This window comes from Labrus mixtus, chromosome 7 (assembly GCF_963584025.1).
Source record: "Labrus mixtus chromosome 7, fLabMix1.1, whole genome shotgun sequence".
NCBI lineage: Eukaryota > Metazoa > Chordata > Actinopteri > Labriformes > Labridae > Labrus > Labrus mixtus.
Window position 1 is genome coordinate 11,748,620 of NC_083618.1, and position 15,125 is coordinate 11,763,744.

The 15,125-nt window shown below is 39.3% G+C and overlaps 2 protein-coding genes across 17 annotated transcripts in view; one reads left to right on the forward strand and one right to left on the reverse strand.

The window, feature by feature from the left end:
* cadpsb (Ca2+-dependent activator protein for secretion b) overlaps window positions 1-10,369 on the forward strand; it is a 64,793-nt gene extending 54,424 nt beyond the window's left edge. For all 16 annotated transcript variants that reach the window (XM_061042962.1, XM_061042960.1, XM_061042965.1 and 13 more), the window contains 8 exons: window positions 1,288-1,443; window positions 1,572-1,719; window positions 1,845-1,919; window positions 2,150-2,233; window positions 2,583-2,615; window positions 2,798-2,905; window positions 8,274-8,378; window positions 9,107-10,369. In XM_061042962.1, coding sequence (XP_060898945.1) covers window positions 1,288-1,443; window positions 1,572-1,719; window positions 1,845-1,919; window positions 2,150-2,233; window positions 2,583-2,615; window positions 2,798-2,905; window positions 8,274-8,378; window positions 9,107-9,283 — 886 coding nt within the window. In that variant the 3' untranslated portion in view covers window positions 9,284-10,369. The remainder of the gene's footprint in view (window positions 1-1,287; window positions 1,444-1,571; window positions 1,720-1,844; window positions 1,920-2,149; window positions 2,234-2,582; window positions 2,616-2,797; window positions 2,906-8,273; window positions 8,379-9,106) is intronic.
* A 1,097-nt stretch (window positions 10,370-11,466) lies between these two features.
* Window positions 11,467-15,125, reverse strand: part of ca16b (carbonic anhydrase XVI b) — a 97,961-nt gene continuing 94,302 nt past the window's right edge. Inside the window, exon 29 of the mRNA XM_061042950.1 lies at window positions 11,467-14,775. Within this exon, the coding sequence (XP_060898933.1) occupies window positions 14,629-14,775 (147 nt within the window). The 3' untranslated portion in view covers window positions 11,467-14,628. The remainder of the gene's footprint in view (window positions 14,776-15,125) is intronic.

Here is a 15,125-nt window from a genome sequence, read left to right on the forward strand (position 1 = left end):
TCTAGAAATATTAAGCTAGCAGAGACTGCCTTGGTATGAAGATGCTCTCAGTTGAAGTCAATTCAAAAATTTAAAGAAGAAAAGTTCTGAAAATGAAATCAGTATAGCTCTAAGAGGAGAGGTAATGTTGTGATATACAAATCTATATTAACAAAGATCAATATGGTTTATTTTCTCTCGTGGGAATCCTCCACAATGACGTCCATGTTCATGCCAAGAGCGCTCTGAGAGGTGTTAGAGTAGATGGGGTACTGCTTTTTAAAATGAGACGCTGAAATGCTCTCATTTGTCTCAACATGCATGCAGTTGAGCTGAGGTGTGGAGATACAGGCCAAAATATATATGAATTGATATATATAGGCGATTTGGGGATTTACTGCACAGAAGAAAAAAAAATAGATATCCCCATTTGAAAACATTTGCAAGATGTTCTTGCAATCAAAGATGTATCTCCCCAGAGTTGTTGTCCACACACATTATCTTTAGCGTACCTTAGATCATTCATGGCCTCAGATTCATCTCTGACCTTGACTACCTGTTAGTAGTCCGATTGGGAGGGAAAAATAACGTGCTGGACTGGAGATGATAGCATGGAGAGGTTTCAGATCCTCTCTGTTTTATCATGTCCTCTTCACACGCCACATCTTTCCTGCAGCATCTTCCCAATGAGCTCTACACAGGGTGCCCCAAAAGGTCTGCATGGTTTGTTTTAGTAACACTTCCAGGGGACCCAACCAGCCTGGGGACATGGATGTTGAGAGAGGGCTTGTGATTTAAAAAGTTGTATTTATACCCTTTTGGTGGAAACAGACTGGCACCATTAGTGTAATATTTACATGCCCTTCCTCACTTCTCCATTCCCCACACAGTGTGATTGGCTGCTGTATCTGCAGTGACTCTACCTGCATGTGGCCACTTCACATCCCGGTCAATAATCATACTCTACAGCATGGTTATTGATTTGTTCCAGTAAACCCTACCCGCTCCGTTCCACCTATACACTGACTGTCCACAAACACCTGAACAAACATACATTTGCACGGATCAGTCAGTTTATGGTATACGGAGTATAATTTGACTGTGTTTAGGTGTGGAGGAACAGCATCCTCCTCTGCACCTGCCACCCCGTCCCCGTCCCCGACCCCGACCCCCACCCTCACCCCCCCAACCTTTCCCCTACTTCTCCCACCTCCTCCCTCCAGCAGGTTGACCGTTGTCTTCTGACCTGTGTGTGTGTGTGTGTGTGTGTGTGTGTGTGTGTGTGTGTGTGTGTGTGGTTAATGACAGTAACGGCTCTGGATCATCAGAGGACCTCTTCTGGAAGCTGGATGCCCTCCAGACCTTCATCAGAGACCTGCACTGGCCTGAGGATGAGTTCGCCAAACACCTTGAGAGTCGCATCAAGCTCATGTCGAGCAACATGATTGAGAACTGCGTCAAGCGGTATGATTGTGTGTTTGTGTATGAGAAGAACACTGACAAAATATCTAGAGGTATGACATACCAAATGCTGAGAATGAAGCCTTTAGTGAATATGTCACATTTTATTTTTACTTCACTGGCTTTTTCAGCACCAGGATGGCTTTTGAGTCCAAGCTGACAAAGAGCAGCAAGTCAACAGATTTCCGCATTTCTCCAACATTATGCACCATGTTCAATGTGATGGTGGATGCCAAGGACCAATCAGCCAAATTGTGTGCAATGGAGATGGGCCAAGAGGTAAAAAATCTTCCCCTGGGATAGAAATGACATGTCAAAATAAATGAATAATGACTTTAATATTCGTACAAAAATAATTTTGAAATGAATGTTATGGTAAACTTCTCTCCCTTTTGTTCTTGCAGAAACAGTTCGCCTCCCAAATCGATGAACTGATCGAGGAGAGCGTGAAAGACATGATTCAGCTCATGGTTGCAAAGGTGAGACAAAAAAAAAAGCATTACCGTACTTGTCAACTGATCATAAAAAGAAGACATCATAGCTAAATACAAATTAGGATTTAAGTTCCTAAGAATCAGACTGAAATATCCTGAAACGTTCATCTCGTCATAGTTCCAGTTTCTCTTAGACTTTCACTTACGACAACATATCGTCTTTCTTAACGGCTGCAGAGTCTCAGTCTCACCAAAGTGTTTGCATTGTTTCTCAGTTTGTTGCCATACTGGAGGGAGTGCTGGCTAAGATTTCCAGATATGATGAAGGAACTCTCTTCTCCTCATTCATGTCATTCACGGTGAGATGTAGCTTCTGTTAATGTCACTGCCTCCTTTTCCCCAACAGTTAGGATCTTTAGAATTGTTAATTGAATTTATGGTTTGTTTTTGAACCTCAATGCTTTCTGGAAATCAAGAGATTTGTACTTCATGTTAGATCAGTTTCAATCATTATTTTGATAACCGTGTACCTTTCTACTAAAGCGTTATTGTATTATTGTAAAATATCATGTTTTTATTTTTGTTAAAAAAAGCTTTGTAGAGAGCCAGCTCATACTTGTCAAACATGACGTTTTAGTGTAAGCTCTAGTATACACATTACAACATAAACTCTGAGCCTTTTTTGTAACAGTTTTGTTCTGATTTCAGGTGAAAGCTGCCTCAAAATATGTGGATGTACCCGTAAGTGCCCAAAACACCCTACTTCTCTGTGTACTATGAGCTTGTCTGAATATTTTCTAAATACAGCTGAATAGAAATCTCCTTCTTTTTAATCATCAGCAGTGTTTCTTTTCTGCTTCTCGACTACAGTAATGTTTAAGTGTTTGTTGTCCTCTGAGCCCTGACCCTGTTCTGTTTTACAGAAACCTGGGATGGACGTGGCCGATGGCTACGTGACCTTTGTGCGCCATTCTCAGGACATTCTTCGTGATAAGGTCAATGAGGAGGTGTATATAGAAAGGTTATTTGATGTAAGTAAGATGCCGTCTCCTCCTAACAAGAAGGGAGGGGCCTTTCAAAATGTGGCAAAACAACAGGGCAGAGAGGGATAAGTCCCATTTTTTTAGACCAGGAAATGTATTTCAACCTGGCGGAAGAGGCTTCTCTGATCCTCTACCACTCTTGACTTTTCTCTTTCTTTCTGTCTCTTTTCTCTCTGAACTTTAGCTGCTGCCCTCTGCATTCTGGTGTGCATCACCACAGTGCTTTTGGGCCTTTGTGTTTCAAAAAAGGAATCTTTTATTTACAAAGAGTCCATAAAAGCATTCTCAAAAAAAGGATTATCTGAAGCAGTGCTCTCTGGAAGAACCAAACGATCTATAGCCAGCACACTACCGTAGATTATTTGGATCATCATCGTTAACCTTCCAGATACTTTCCCCTTGTCAGCCCTTGCATGTCAGCGTCCTGAATTAAAGACACTCAGCCTGCTCGGCCTCACTCCACAGTGAACCACCCATGCAGTTTTTCTGTGAACTGAAAATGTTTGGTGAAGGATTTGCTGCTGGATGGGCCAGAGTCAGAGAATGATGTCAAACTCAGAGGCTGACATGTCCATATGAGCATTGGTTCCCAACCTGAGTGTCAAGACCTAAGCCGAACCAAAAATGGATCAATCTTTACAGTTCCAAGACTTGAAAAGGTAGAAAGGCAAAAGAAAACCTTCACTGCATCACAAAATACCTTTCATTTTTACTGACTCTTTTCTCAGAATGTTTTGCACCAGTTTGGATATAAAGTAAACACTAACTGTCCGATTGTAAGGGACAACAAATAACTGCTCACTAGTTTGTAGATACTGTTTGTGAAGGAACATAACATTTTGAGAAAAAATATGAAACCCCCAAGTGCAGGATGAGTGAACACTTTATTTAGCTTTGTGGTACTAAAACACTTTATACCCTTAAGAAAAACCTATAGAGTGATTGTCCTACAAACAGAAGTATCTTAAATAAATGTAAAAGAAGAATTTTACTTATTCTATGTCAACCCTGTTATACTGGTTCAACTACAAGCCAATACTGTCAGTACAGGAGCTTCTGAGGGCGTTCCTCATAGTCAAAATAACACTCATTTTATGGCAAATAGACATTTGGACTGACAAAACTAACTGACTGACCATTTCTTTTAAATGCGATAATAATGGGAATAAATGTTTATTTTTCTTCAGAAAATGAAAAGCAGGATCAAAATGTCTTGGGTTATTCATATTAGTTGTCATCACTAGTTTGTCCAGCACTTTACAAGTGATGCAGCAGGCAGCAACGTTAAGCATATGATGGGCTGCACTAGTATTTGTTGATAATACAACATTTGTGCGTGTTCTTTTATAAAGTTCTTGTATCTAAGAAACCCTTTGAGTATTACTATTGTGGCAGATTTGCTCCACTCACACAGGAAATTGTGGGTTTCATTCCAGTTCGAAATTCCCTAAAATGGCAGCTAAATTGGTAATTGGCTAATGTTTTCCCTATTAAATTGGTATCCATATCTTTTTAAAAGAAAAAAACCTCAAATTGTTCAGGCTCTAGACAAGAGCAGTGTGAGGAGTACATTAATGAAACATGTATTGGCAGACCTGCTGAAGAGCTGTCTCTAGATTTAATAAAGTCAAGAAACAAACTGATTTGGTGCCACCGTTGTAGCTTATGTCCATAATGACCCAAATTCCCCCCGGGGATATCATAAATATTTCTGATTCTGATCAGCTTAATTTGTACTCATTTGTACACCCAGCTGGTGCAACAGTCTGAAGGGTACTTAGTCAAAAAGTGAAAACTCGAAAGGATGGGAACCAGTGTGTTAGAGGGTGAAGAGAGAGCACTGACTTACAAATAAATAATCCTACACAGGATACATTGGCAGTAATGTGTCCTCCATGTGTGATTTGAACAACACATAATGCTGTGATTTGTGTGCTTCATGTCATTCAGAAACTATTTGTATAGACCTGTGTCTCTACGGGTGCTTTGTGTACGTGAGTCTGTGTGTGTGTGTGTGTGTGTGTGTGTGTGTGTGTGTGTGTGTGTGTGTGTGTGTGTGTGCGCGTGTGTGTGTGTGTGTGTGTGTGTGTGTGTGTGTGTGTGTGTGTGTGTGTGTGTGTGTGTGAGAGAGATTCTTGGTTCTGTGAGGCAGTGGCGTGTCTGACAGTTTTTTTTTTTTATGTCTGAGAGATACTCAGAAGTCTCCCTATGGTTTGATATTTTTGTGTTGGCTGGAGGAGCAGGAGTCTTGTGCCAGATAAATATGATTACGTTCTTTCTTTCTTTTGGATTGAGGAGTGATGCTGTTGTGAAGTGGGTCTGCTTTTGTCTTTGGATCCACACCAGCTCCCCCGTCTCCTTCCGTGTTGTCAGTTTTTTTTTTTTTTTTATAGTCTGGAGTCCCCGCCCCCTCCCTCTGTGTCCTCTGTGTGGCCCCAAAGTCACCCAAATCCTTCTCAGCTCTGTCATGTTAAATTCCTCTGAAGATTTCTCCAGCTGTGAATGTTTCAGTTTGAGCTTTTTTTAAACTGCATTTCAGTTGAAGGATGTCAATGTTTCTCTCTTTCATTTGAATGCGCTCCATCCATCCATTTGCATGCATGTGAAAAACTGTTTCTAGATGTGTTGCATAGGCTCTACTTTATCTCTCTTTCTTTCACTCAATTGATTTCAATCTTTTTTATCTCCTCCTTTTCTGATTAACACCATTCCTGCTGCCTCCTCTCTTCAAAAAGTGGCACTTATCTCTAGTGTTGCGTTGCGTTGTTTTCTCACATTATGTTGGTTGGCATGAGTTTTAGAGTCAAATAATCTTCCTGTGTACATCTTCTAGCATGACCCTTCTCCTCAGAGTTCTGCCTCATTTGCACATACAGCAGTCTTCCTTAGCACGTACTCTGCCACCCACCCACCTGCGAGGTCTGCATGCACTGCACGCTCAACTCGACTGTGAAGTGGACAGGCATCTGCATATCCGGCCTCAAGTTTCAAACCTTTCAACCATTCACCCAATCTTGATCCAAACAAACCTCGACTGAAAAACCAAACTCAGAAAAACAAACAAATCAAAACCTCACACTTCTAAATCCGACCCTAAGAAACCTTCTCTGCGTTCCTGCCTACTCACATGTTTAAAGTTGACTTCTTTTTTCTTGGGATTAAAGGTATGACAACCGTTTTATCAGCCTCGGGTGCTGTTCTCTTGCAACTTTATACTGGCAAAAGAAAAATACAGAGAAGGTTCAAGAAAATAGCACCACCGCTCCCCTGCCTGCTAACCATTGACTCACTCTCATTCTATTTTTCTTTTGCTAATGAACTTGTGTCAAAGCTATAATTTCAATTCCCCGTACAGTAGCTGTTAACTATCTTCAGTGTAAGGGTTTTAATTGCAGCTATGCTTTTCTACTTTAATACATTATAAACAGAGGCTAAGTAATAGCTTTACATAATTGATGGGCCATGCAGCTTTTACAATATATTGACTTGCACATTTTTTTAGTATTATTGTGGCTAATAACAGTTTGAGACAGATGTATCTGTCAATGCTTAATGACATCATTGTTTTATTATCTTCTTCAAGTAGCAGTAGTTTCAGAGCTTTAAGTGTTTCCTCTTTAATAGCTCTTTCAGGTCAGTTTATGTGACTGTCAAACTTGGAGTGTGCTCTTGTATTTCTGTGTGCGTGCATGTGTGCATCTGTGCGTGTTTGGGTGTGTGTGTGTGTGACGACACTGACACAAACAGTGAGGCTCAAAATCAGAAGATTTAAAACTTATTTCAAGGAGGTATAAATTAATTAGATTTTATATATGGTTCAATTTAATTTGTTTGGATGTTTAACTTTAATATACAGTACATCATTGTGAGTAACCAGGTATAGGCAGGTAAACGTGTTTTCTACATCTCAAGGCTCTGCAGACCTTTCCTCTCACAAAGCTTATTTTGTGATCAGTGATAGAACCTTTAAAACTTTTCAGCTTTTCGGCAGTTGGCTTTTTTTTTTGTAACTTTCCTGACCCAAAAGCCAACTTTCTGTCTGCTTAATGAAAAGTTTGAACCTGCAGACTGTTAGCTTAGCTTAGCATAAAGACTGAAACTAGGGGAAACATCGTATGACTCTCAAGTGACGCATCAAATTACCTTAATTTGTTCACACACCTGAGTACAAATACAATAAGTGACCTGAGGCCATGTAGAATCCATACTAAAAGTGTTCGTGCGGCAAAAACCTGTAAATGGCGTGCGCCCAAAATAATTCTGATTTATAAAACCGTTCGTACGCAAACCTGCACGCAATGTTCCCTTTATAAATCACGATCCACCTGGAAATGTGCGCACGTAGGTCAGGCACAAATTCCACCCTCTAAACGCCCACATTCAACCATAAACGGTCAATGCAAAGCATCTCGTGAAGTTAGACAAAGAAAGTAAACTTTCTGACTCAGAAGTAGAGGAGCTGTTGAATGAAGTGGCGGTCAGAAAGCACATATCGGTAGTTTTCTGCAGCGGAAGGGTCACAAACTAAATCAAAATCAACACCCCATGCTGCTGCATTCACACTGTCCTCCACTGCCAAAACATCCACGTTTCATCATTACGCACGAGTATATCTGCAATGTTTACATGTTTACTGGACCCACATTGATTGGTACATATATTGTCAGAGTGCTCACGACAACCAGAAGTCTCCCTCACTCTATGATAACAAAAACGTTTAATTGTTGGACACATTTCATCGTGGCAAACTCAATCTACCCTGTGACTAATTATGGGGATATGTATGCCTAATGGTCATGTTAGAGATGCCCTGACTTAATTTACACACTTTAATTATTTACACAAGGAATACCTGCAGGTATTTTAAACATAAAAAAAAGACTATAACAGTCATAAAGTTACTGCTTAAAGTTCATATGCATGATAGAAAACTGCCTTTTAAACATTTAACTGTAGTTAGTGTATCATTTTGACTGATTACATATACGTTTATTAAGATCTAATTTTTTTAAATAATGCAGCTTGTTAACTTGCATTAATCACTGATTCAGTCTGATGAAAAAACAAGAATGTGTGTCTGCTGAGGTGGGGTAAAGTCTCAACATCAATCCTCACAAAGGGGCGTGTGACTGCACACATGGGTGACGTGAAATGCTGTGTTGCATGTCTTAAAGCTGTGAGGAGATTTTACTGAAGTGATGTTCAAGTATACCCTTGAGAGTGCTTGAAGCTTAATGTTACTATCATATACTGTATGCGTTTCTTTTATGTGTGTCTCAACGGTTAGCGTAATGCTGTCTTGAGTATGTGTGTGAGTGTGTGATTTGCTGGAGAGTGCTGTGTTTATGTGTTTCAGCAATGGTACACTGCCACCATGAACCTGCTGGGGACCTGGCTCACTGAACGCATGGATCAGCAGCTCCATGTCTACCAGCTGAAAATCCTCATCAGGATTACAAAGGTAGAGCCATGAAAACACACCTGTCGGGTTGATTCAAACGCAGGTGGGAGAGTATTAAACGCACCTGACAAAGGTGAAGGGAAATCAGAACAGTATGAACAAAATAGGCATATAGTATGCATGTCTGTGTTTTGTAAAGAGGGCTTTTGTGTAAAGAATGTAATATGTATTGCAATTGAACATATTTGTACAGACACCATCTTCCTTTGATGTTGCGCTCAGGGTGGGAAGCTTAAATGCCGCTATGTTACGATGCTACTTGCCAGGTTTTCAGATTTTAAAATGTAGGGTATCCGAGTAATCATTATTATTTCACTGCTTCTTGATTTATCAACAGCTGAAAAGACAACAAATAGTGAATAAACGTTACACAAAACATACACATATCTATTTGCTAACCTGAATACAGATACTGCCTACATTATTTTCACTATCATTGGTATTTTTAGTTGCCCAAAAATCAGTAGGTGGGCAAATTCTATCCGATTTTTATCGCCCGGGTTGTGTAGATGATTAACCTCACCTAACATTTCAGAGTTTTCAGCCTGTGGATGTGCAGTGTGTATAGTAATGGGGTTAGTTTACACTTTTTCAACCTGACTATGAGGTATCACTACTTAATTATGAAACGTATTTGTGGCATGGAGTGAGTGTGCAGACACACCTTTTTGTTGATGTCGATGTAAACACCCAGAGTTCTTGGCTGATGTATCGCTGTCCTCCTGTAGAAAAAGTACCGCGACTTCCGCCTGCAGGGCGTCCTCGACTCCACCCTCAACACTAAGATGTATGACACGGTGCGTAACAGGCTGACCCTGGAGGAGGCCACTGCTTCAGTGAGGGAAGGAGGCATGCAGGGCATCTCCATGAAGGACAGCGATGAGGAGGATGAAGACGATGACTAGAGCCCAGTACAATGAACCACCCTCACCCCGAGCCCCCTATCACACTTTTGACTTTAGCCTGGTTACCGATGCATGTACCAACTCAGATAGCCACTCTAGGACCTCTTTGTCAGCTCGAAATGCCTATGAAGGAAATATTAACTATAAAAATAGTACTTATACTGAGGAAAATCTAAATAAAAATATTTAAAAAATAACCATGATTGGCAGTTTAGCTGTCATGATAAAGATAGCACCTATCTTTGATTCATTCATTTCTAAATTCATTTCTATGTGTTACTAAGCAATATGGAGAACCATTTGTTTGACAATGTTGAGTGAGATTAAATAGGTGTGTCCCTGTCCAATGCAATCCTATATGGCGCTTCTTTGTCGTATTCTACATTCATTAATGGTACATTGTCGTGATGATGAGTGTGTGGACCCTTTTCTTTGTCTTGTCTGTTTTTAAGTGAATGCCAACTGCTTCAAACTGAAAAGAAACCTCTGTATTTGTTTACGGCTGTTACAGATAGACTGTCGTCTACTCATTGTTCCTAACATCGGCAGCAAGTCTAGACCTGCATTTTTATCATGTGTCAATGCTATGTGATCTTATCTCAATTACTAATTAGGAATCTTGAACTTCAACAAGTGGGTATTCTAGAGATGCAATATTCTCATAGCTCCATTTTGATAACTTGGGAGATTCTATTTTTATTTCAACATTAAAAGGCCTTGAAACAGGTTCTATTTGAATTGAGTTGCACTTTTACAGAGAAAAGAGCAAAAATATTTTTTTTTATTGAAAAAAAAAAAAGTTGGTCCGTCTTTGTTCTGTAACTGTGTAGAATGAGATGTCTGGCATTTGTTTGGGTCTCACTGTTGTTTTGTATATATTCTATAAATATATATATAAATATAAAATGCTGTACATTGCATTCTGAGCCATCGCTGCATGCCTGTGGGTTCCCACCCTCCCCAAACGCTTTCTGTTTTTCTGTGTGAATTAGCTGGTGGATTCATTCTTGCTTTTGCCTTATGAAAGCCAACAGTTGTAATATGCAAGAGCTGTGGCCTCTAAATAAAAATTACTGTACATGTGCATCCGCTGTCCTGTTTACTAGCTGCAAAAGGGCTATATATGCTCACTGAACAGTGGGCTGCGCTTAAGTTGACTGGTGAAAAGAAGCCTACATTTCCAAAGTATTACTAGTTATCTTTCATCAGTCAGATTTACCAACACACATGATGTGGTATTAGCTTTCAGATGGACATTCTTATTTCCAGGTTATTAATTAATCATGAATTAACACCCATTAACCCGCTTAGAAACCCTCTACATCTAGTACTTGCCTGAGAATATTCAAGTTTTAAAGGTCACATAATATGCAGAATACACTTTACCATGTTTTTCAAACATGTCCCCTAGCCTGTCTAGAAACCCCCTAATTATGGGAAAAGTCCATCCTCTGTCATTTGCGTGCTCCACTTTTCAGAAAATGTTTGCTGGAACAGGCGATTAGACACATTTCCCTTTGTGACATCACAAAGGGAAATGGGAACTGTTGACTTACGTATTAAACTGATCATGAGACAGTTATTGAATTAATGGGTTTGAGGAAACGAATGCTAAATTGGGCTTTCTGTCAATTGTGCTTACTTCACCAAATAAACTCGAATAAACACATGAAGCATTAAAAAACATGACGTTCACCCCCAAGCCAACCAGACTACAAATAATAAAGCAATTAACATCCCCATGGTAACAACCGGGGTTAGGCTTCTTGTACTTCAGTATTTTATTTTTTGCAATTTTTTGCCCTCACCACGTCAATGGGGCTATTTTGTATTCTCAGCCATACTGAGTTAAGTTACTGTAAAGAAGTCATTTTACAGATTTATAGTACACATTTAATGCGCACACAAGAAACACGGTCAGGTACGTTCTATTTAAGATTAGCCTGATATTAACAAGCCTTCCTAGGCTACATGCTACTTAAGCTAACATTTAAATCATTGAATATTTTCATTGTGTGTTTACTACTTTTATTTAATTAAAGGTCTTGAAACCTCTTCAGCAGCTGTTGTTTAGACGCAGGCTGACAGCAGGGAGTGAAATAACAAAAACAAGTTTGGTTTGCTTTTCATCATGTCAGTTTGAGATAAAACTCCTCCATCAGTAACTGCATGCGAAACAGGGAGGCTGTGCACCCAAACCCAAACTTTATTTAATATATAGCAATACAATTACCTATTAAATAACACTATTACACTAGAGATAGTGTATATGACAGCATCATAGAAATGTATGGCTATGATACTATCATATAAACTTGATATTATGGACAAAACCATTTCTTGTTTTCTTTAAATTACAAAATAGACTTAACTACCAACCTGGCGGAAATGCACTGAGGCTGACACACTGCATCCCTGGACAGAAGATCTCATCTCAAGAAAATCTGCTTTAAATGTCAGTATGGACCTTACAGGTGCAAGTAAGACTAAGTGGGATTTTTGTGGATCTCTTGATAATACATTTCCCACCAAAGTACAATCTGTTACAGGGGCACTATACAAACCAAATCTTGTATAAAAAATATACACTTCTGTGATCACAAAGATTACATTAAAGTCAGAAGAAATGTCATTTTCAAAGTAAATGTGTTCAGACACAGCACTCGTGTTTTCAATGAGCATAGAAATATCAAACAGAGAGGACCATTAGCATTCATTCGATAGAAGAAAGAAGAAGAAAATGTTGCAAAGGAAGCGAAGTTGCAGAGCAGAGTGATCATAAAATCTGGACTTTTCTCCAAATGTTGGAGAGGTTTTTACTGAATTCAGCAAACTCCCCTCTGTCAGAGCAGGGGATATTCACAGAAAAAAATAAGGTTTGAAGATGTACAAGTATCAATAAAGAGGGATCTTTGAAAAGCACTCATAATTGTTAGCCACAAAATAGTGCAGAGACAGAATATGGGGCCAAATAAAGAGAAAAAGGTTACAGTCTGCACTTTAAATCTTGTCGTCTATGGTGAGGAAAGCCTTGTGTGTGCTGACATTCAACAGTAAGGTGAGTTTCTGAGGGTGAAGTCAGAAACGTACCGTCACTGGTAATCTGTACGGCAAGGCTTTACACTTTGCTTTCAAATTTCAAAAAGTGATTTTATAATTCTCTGGCCAAAAACCATCAGGTACAAACCGGAACCACATCTTTGGTTACAAATAAAGCATCAATCCAACCAAAAAGAAAAACAGTGTCTACAGGAAGTATTCACCACTTTTGGATTTCTACATGCTTTCCTGACATTTAAGAATCACAATGGATGTATTTATGATGATTTTACACTGATCAACACAAAATTGACTTTTTAAAGACCGACTGTAGACTTAGAAGAAATAGAAGAAAAACACTGATTGCATTAGAATTCATCTCCTTAGTATGAAATTCAAGTCAATGATTCTGCACATCACACAATCCGTTTGATGGAGATCACGTGTGTGATTTGTGTTTGACTACTGATTCGTTGTATCTGAATACAAGTCTGACTGCTGTTTAATGGGCTGCATTTCTCGGCAAAACCGCCTTATGAAAGCAAAGGATATCAGACATCAGTGAAAATAACTGATCACAAGAAGGATTTGAGAACATTTCCAAGGCACTGGATCTCCCTAGTACAATAATAAAAATGGAAGGAATAAAGCACAGCTTTAAAATCTGCCTAGAGCGGCTCAGGCTGAAAAAACAGTGTTTAAAACTGTGGCGAGGTCAGAAGAGAGACTACAGAGAGGGTGAGGGCGCCCTGAAGAAGCTGCAGGGTGTCATTGCTGAGATTGGAGACATTTAACCAGTCTCAAAGAACAAGCCTCTGGTGAAAATAAAATCATGCAGGGAAAGTCTGTGACATAGCCAAAGGTTTATGGTCAAATCATCCAAAAATACTTCTGTGGAGGATTCTGGCTCAGTCAAAAAAAGATTTCAGCAATTTAGTGATAAAATAAAAAGCCAAAGCTACATAAGACTGTATTTAAAAAAGTATTGGGAGTGGCTGAGTCACATTTCTAAATCTCAGTCTCAGGTTCAGAATGAGTTGAAGGACTTCGCTTTGCACTCACAATCTCACTGAACTCTGGTAGAGCAACAGGAGAAACTGCAAATGGGTCCCGATGAACAAAGCTTTCGTCATGAACAGAAAGCAAAGCCTTTGTACTTTGTTTATAAATATTGTCATAAAGAGGGGGCGGGGGGTGAATACTTGTCCAATCAATGTTGTGTCCACTTGGAGCTTTGTCAGTTTAATCAATTTGTCTCCACATTCAAATTGAAAGGTTATTTTATTTATGTGCCAAAAAGTAAATCAAATTACATCCAATGTGTTTTCATAATGCAATTCAATATGACAGAGAGGTTTGTGTCGGGTGAATAGTTCTTGTAGACGTTGTCCTGTGTCACTACAGATAGAACCATTACATGTGGTAACAGTTGAGCTTTGACAGCTGGAGTTGGAAAAGCTGGAAAAATAAAAAGGAAGGAAATAACTGAGCTATGTACGGTAGATAAATTATAACAAGTTACATAATGCAAAATAAAAACAAATTAATTTCACCATGGCCATTGGACATAGAAGCAAAATCCTAAACAAGAACAATATATGCTGGCTATGAAGGATATAATATATATACGTATATATTACAAAACAATAGAACACTATAAATCCCTGTAAAAAGCAATAAAGGTTCACATTAGATGTTGTAACACAACCAAAATAAGCAATAAGTACATTATACGAGACAGCAGTGAGATATTTGGACAATATATGAATAATAGGCAGGTAATCGTCTCTTAGCATGTGATTAAGAGCTTTGACCCCCATGTGGGCGGAGCCTCAATACAGTTTGATCAAGGTGACAAAGTGACTCAATGCATGCTGGGCTACGTCGTGATGTGATGTTTTCTTTTGACACATAAGAAGTGGATCGCCTGAAGTCCTCCTGGTCTTCATGCTTCAGGTGTCTGTCCTGACGCGGTTGGATAGATTCCGGATGTGTTGTGATGCCAGGATGTTTTTCTTTTTTTCACTCACTGGATTTAGGCAGTAACACTGATAGTATAGTGCAAACTGGACAGAGCTGCTTTTTTCCTCACGTCAACTTAAAACAGGTGCAAACGCTCAGCAGGATAACAAAATAAGACAAGAGAATAAAGGACAAAAACATAAATATCAAAAAACTTTTATCAGTATAAAAAGTAATAAGGTTATTCATTAATCAATAGTCTGGCAAAAAAAAGGCCTCAGAAAAGTTCGAGTTTTTTTTTGTTTGTTTTTTTTTTTACAAATTAAGTGCCTGTGAGAAAGTCTTTAGACTAGTGACTCCATGCTCTCTGCAGGGTCCGACTCATCCGCAATCACCACCACCCCATTAGTGTCCATGTGCATGGGGCTCAGGCTGCACTCCCTGTTACCGACCAGGCTGAGCATGGCTTTGTAAAGGTACTGGTACTGCTCCTGTGGAAAACAAACACAAACACATAACAGGAATTAAGACTTCTCTTTTGTCCATATTTTGGTCCCTTTTTTTTTTTTAAAGACTACCTCAACCACTGTGAGCTGCCAGTGAAAACTGAAAACAGAGCTGAATAATAATCCACAGATGGGGAAAAAACATGACGAGAGATGAATGTTTAAGTTTGTATATTTCGACTGGGTGAAGGGTGGCCTTGTTTTCTTACACTGCAGCTATTGCAATGTTATGTGTGTCTGACGGTTTGTTTTGATGTTCGTCTGCCCCTGGATGACAGAATATTGATTAATGCAATGTTGTTTTTCTTAGAGAGAACTAATCATTGTAAGTTGTT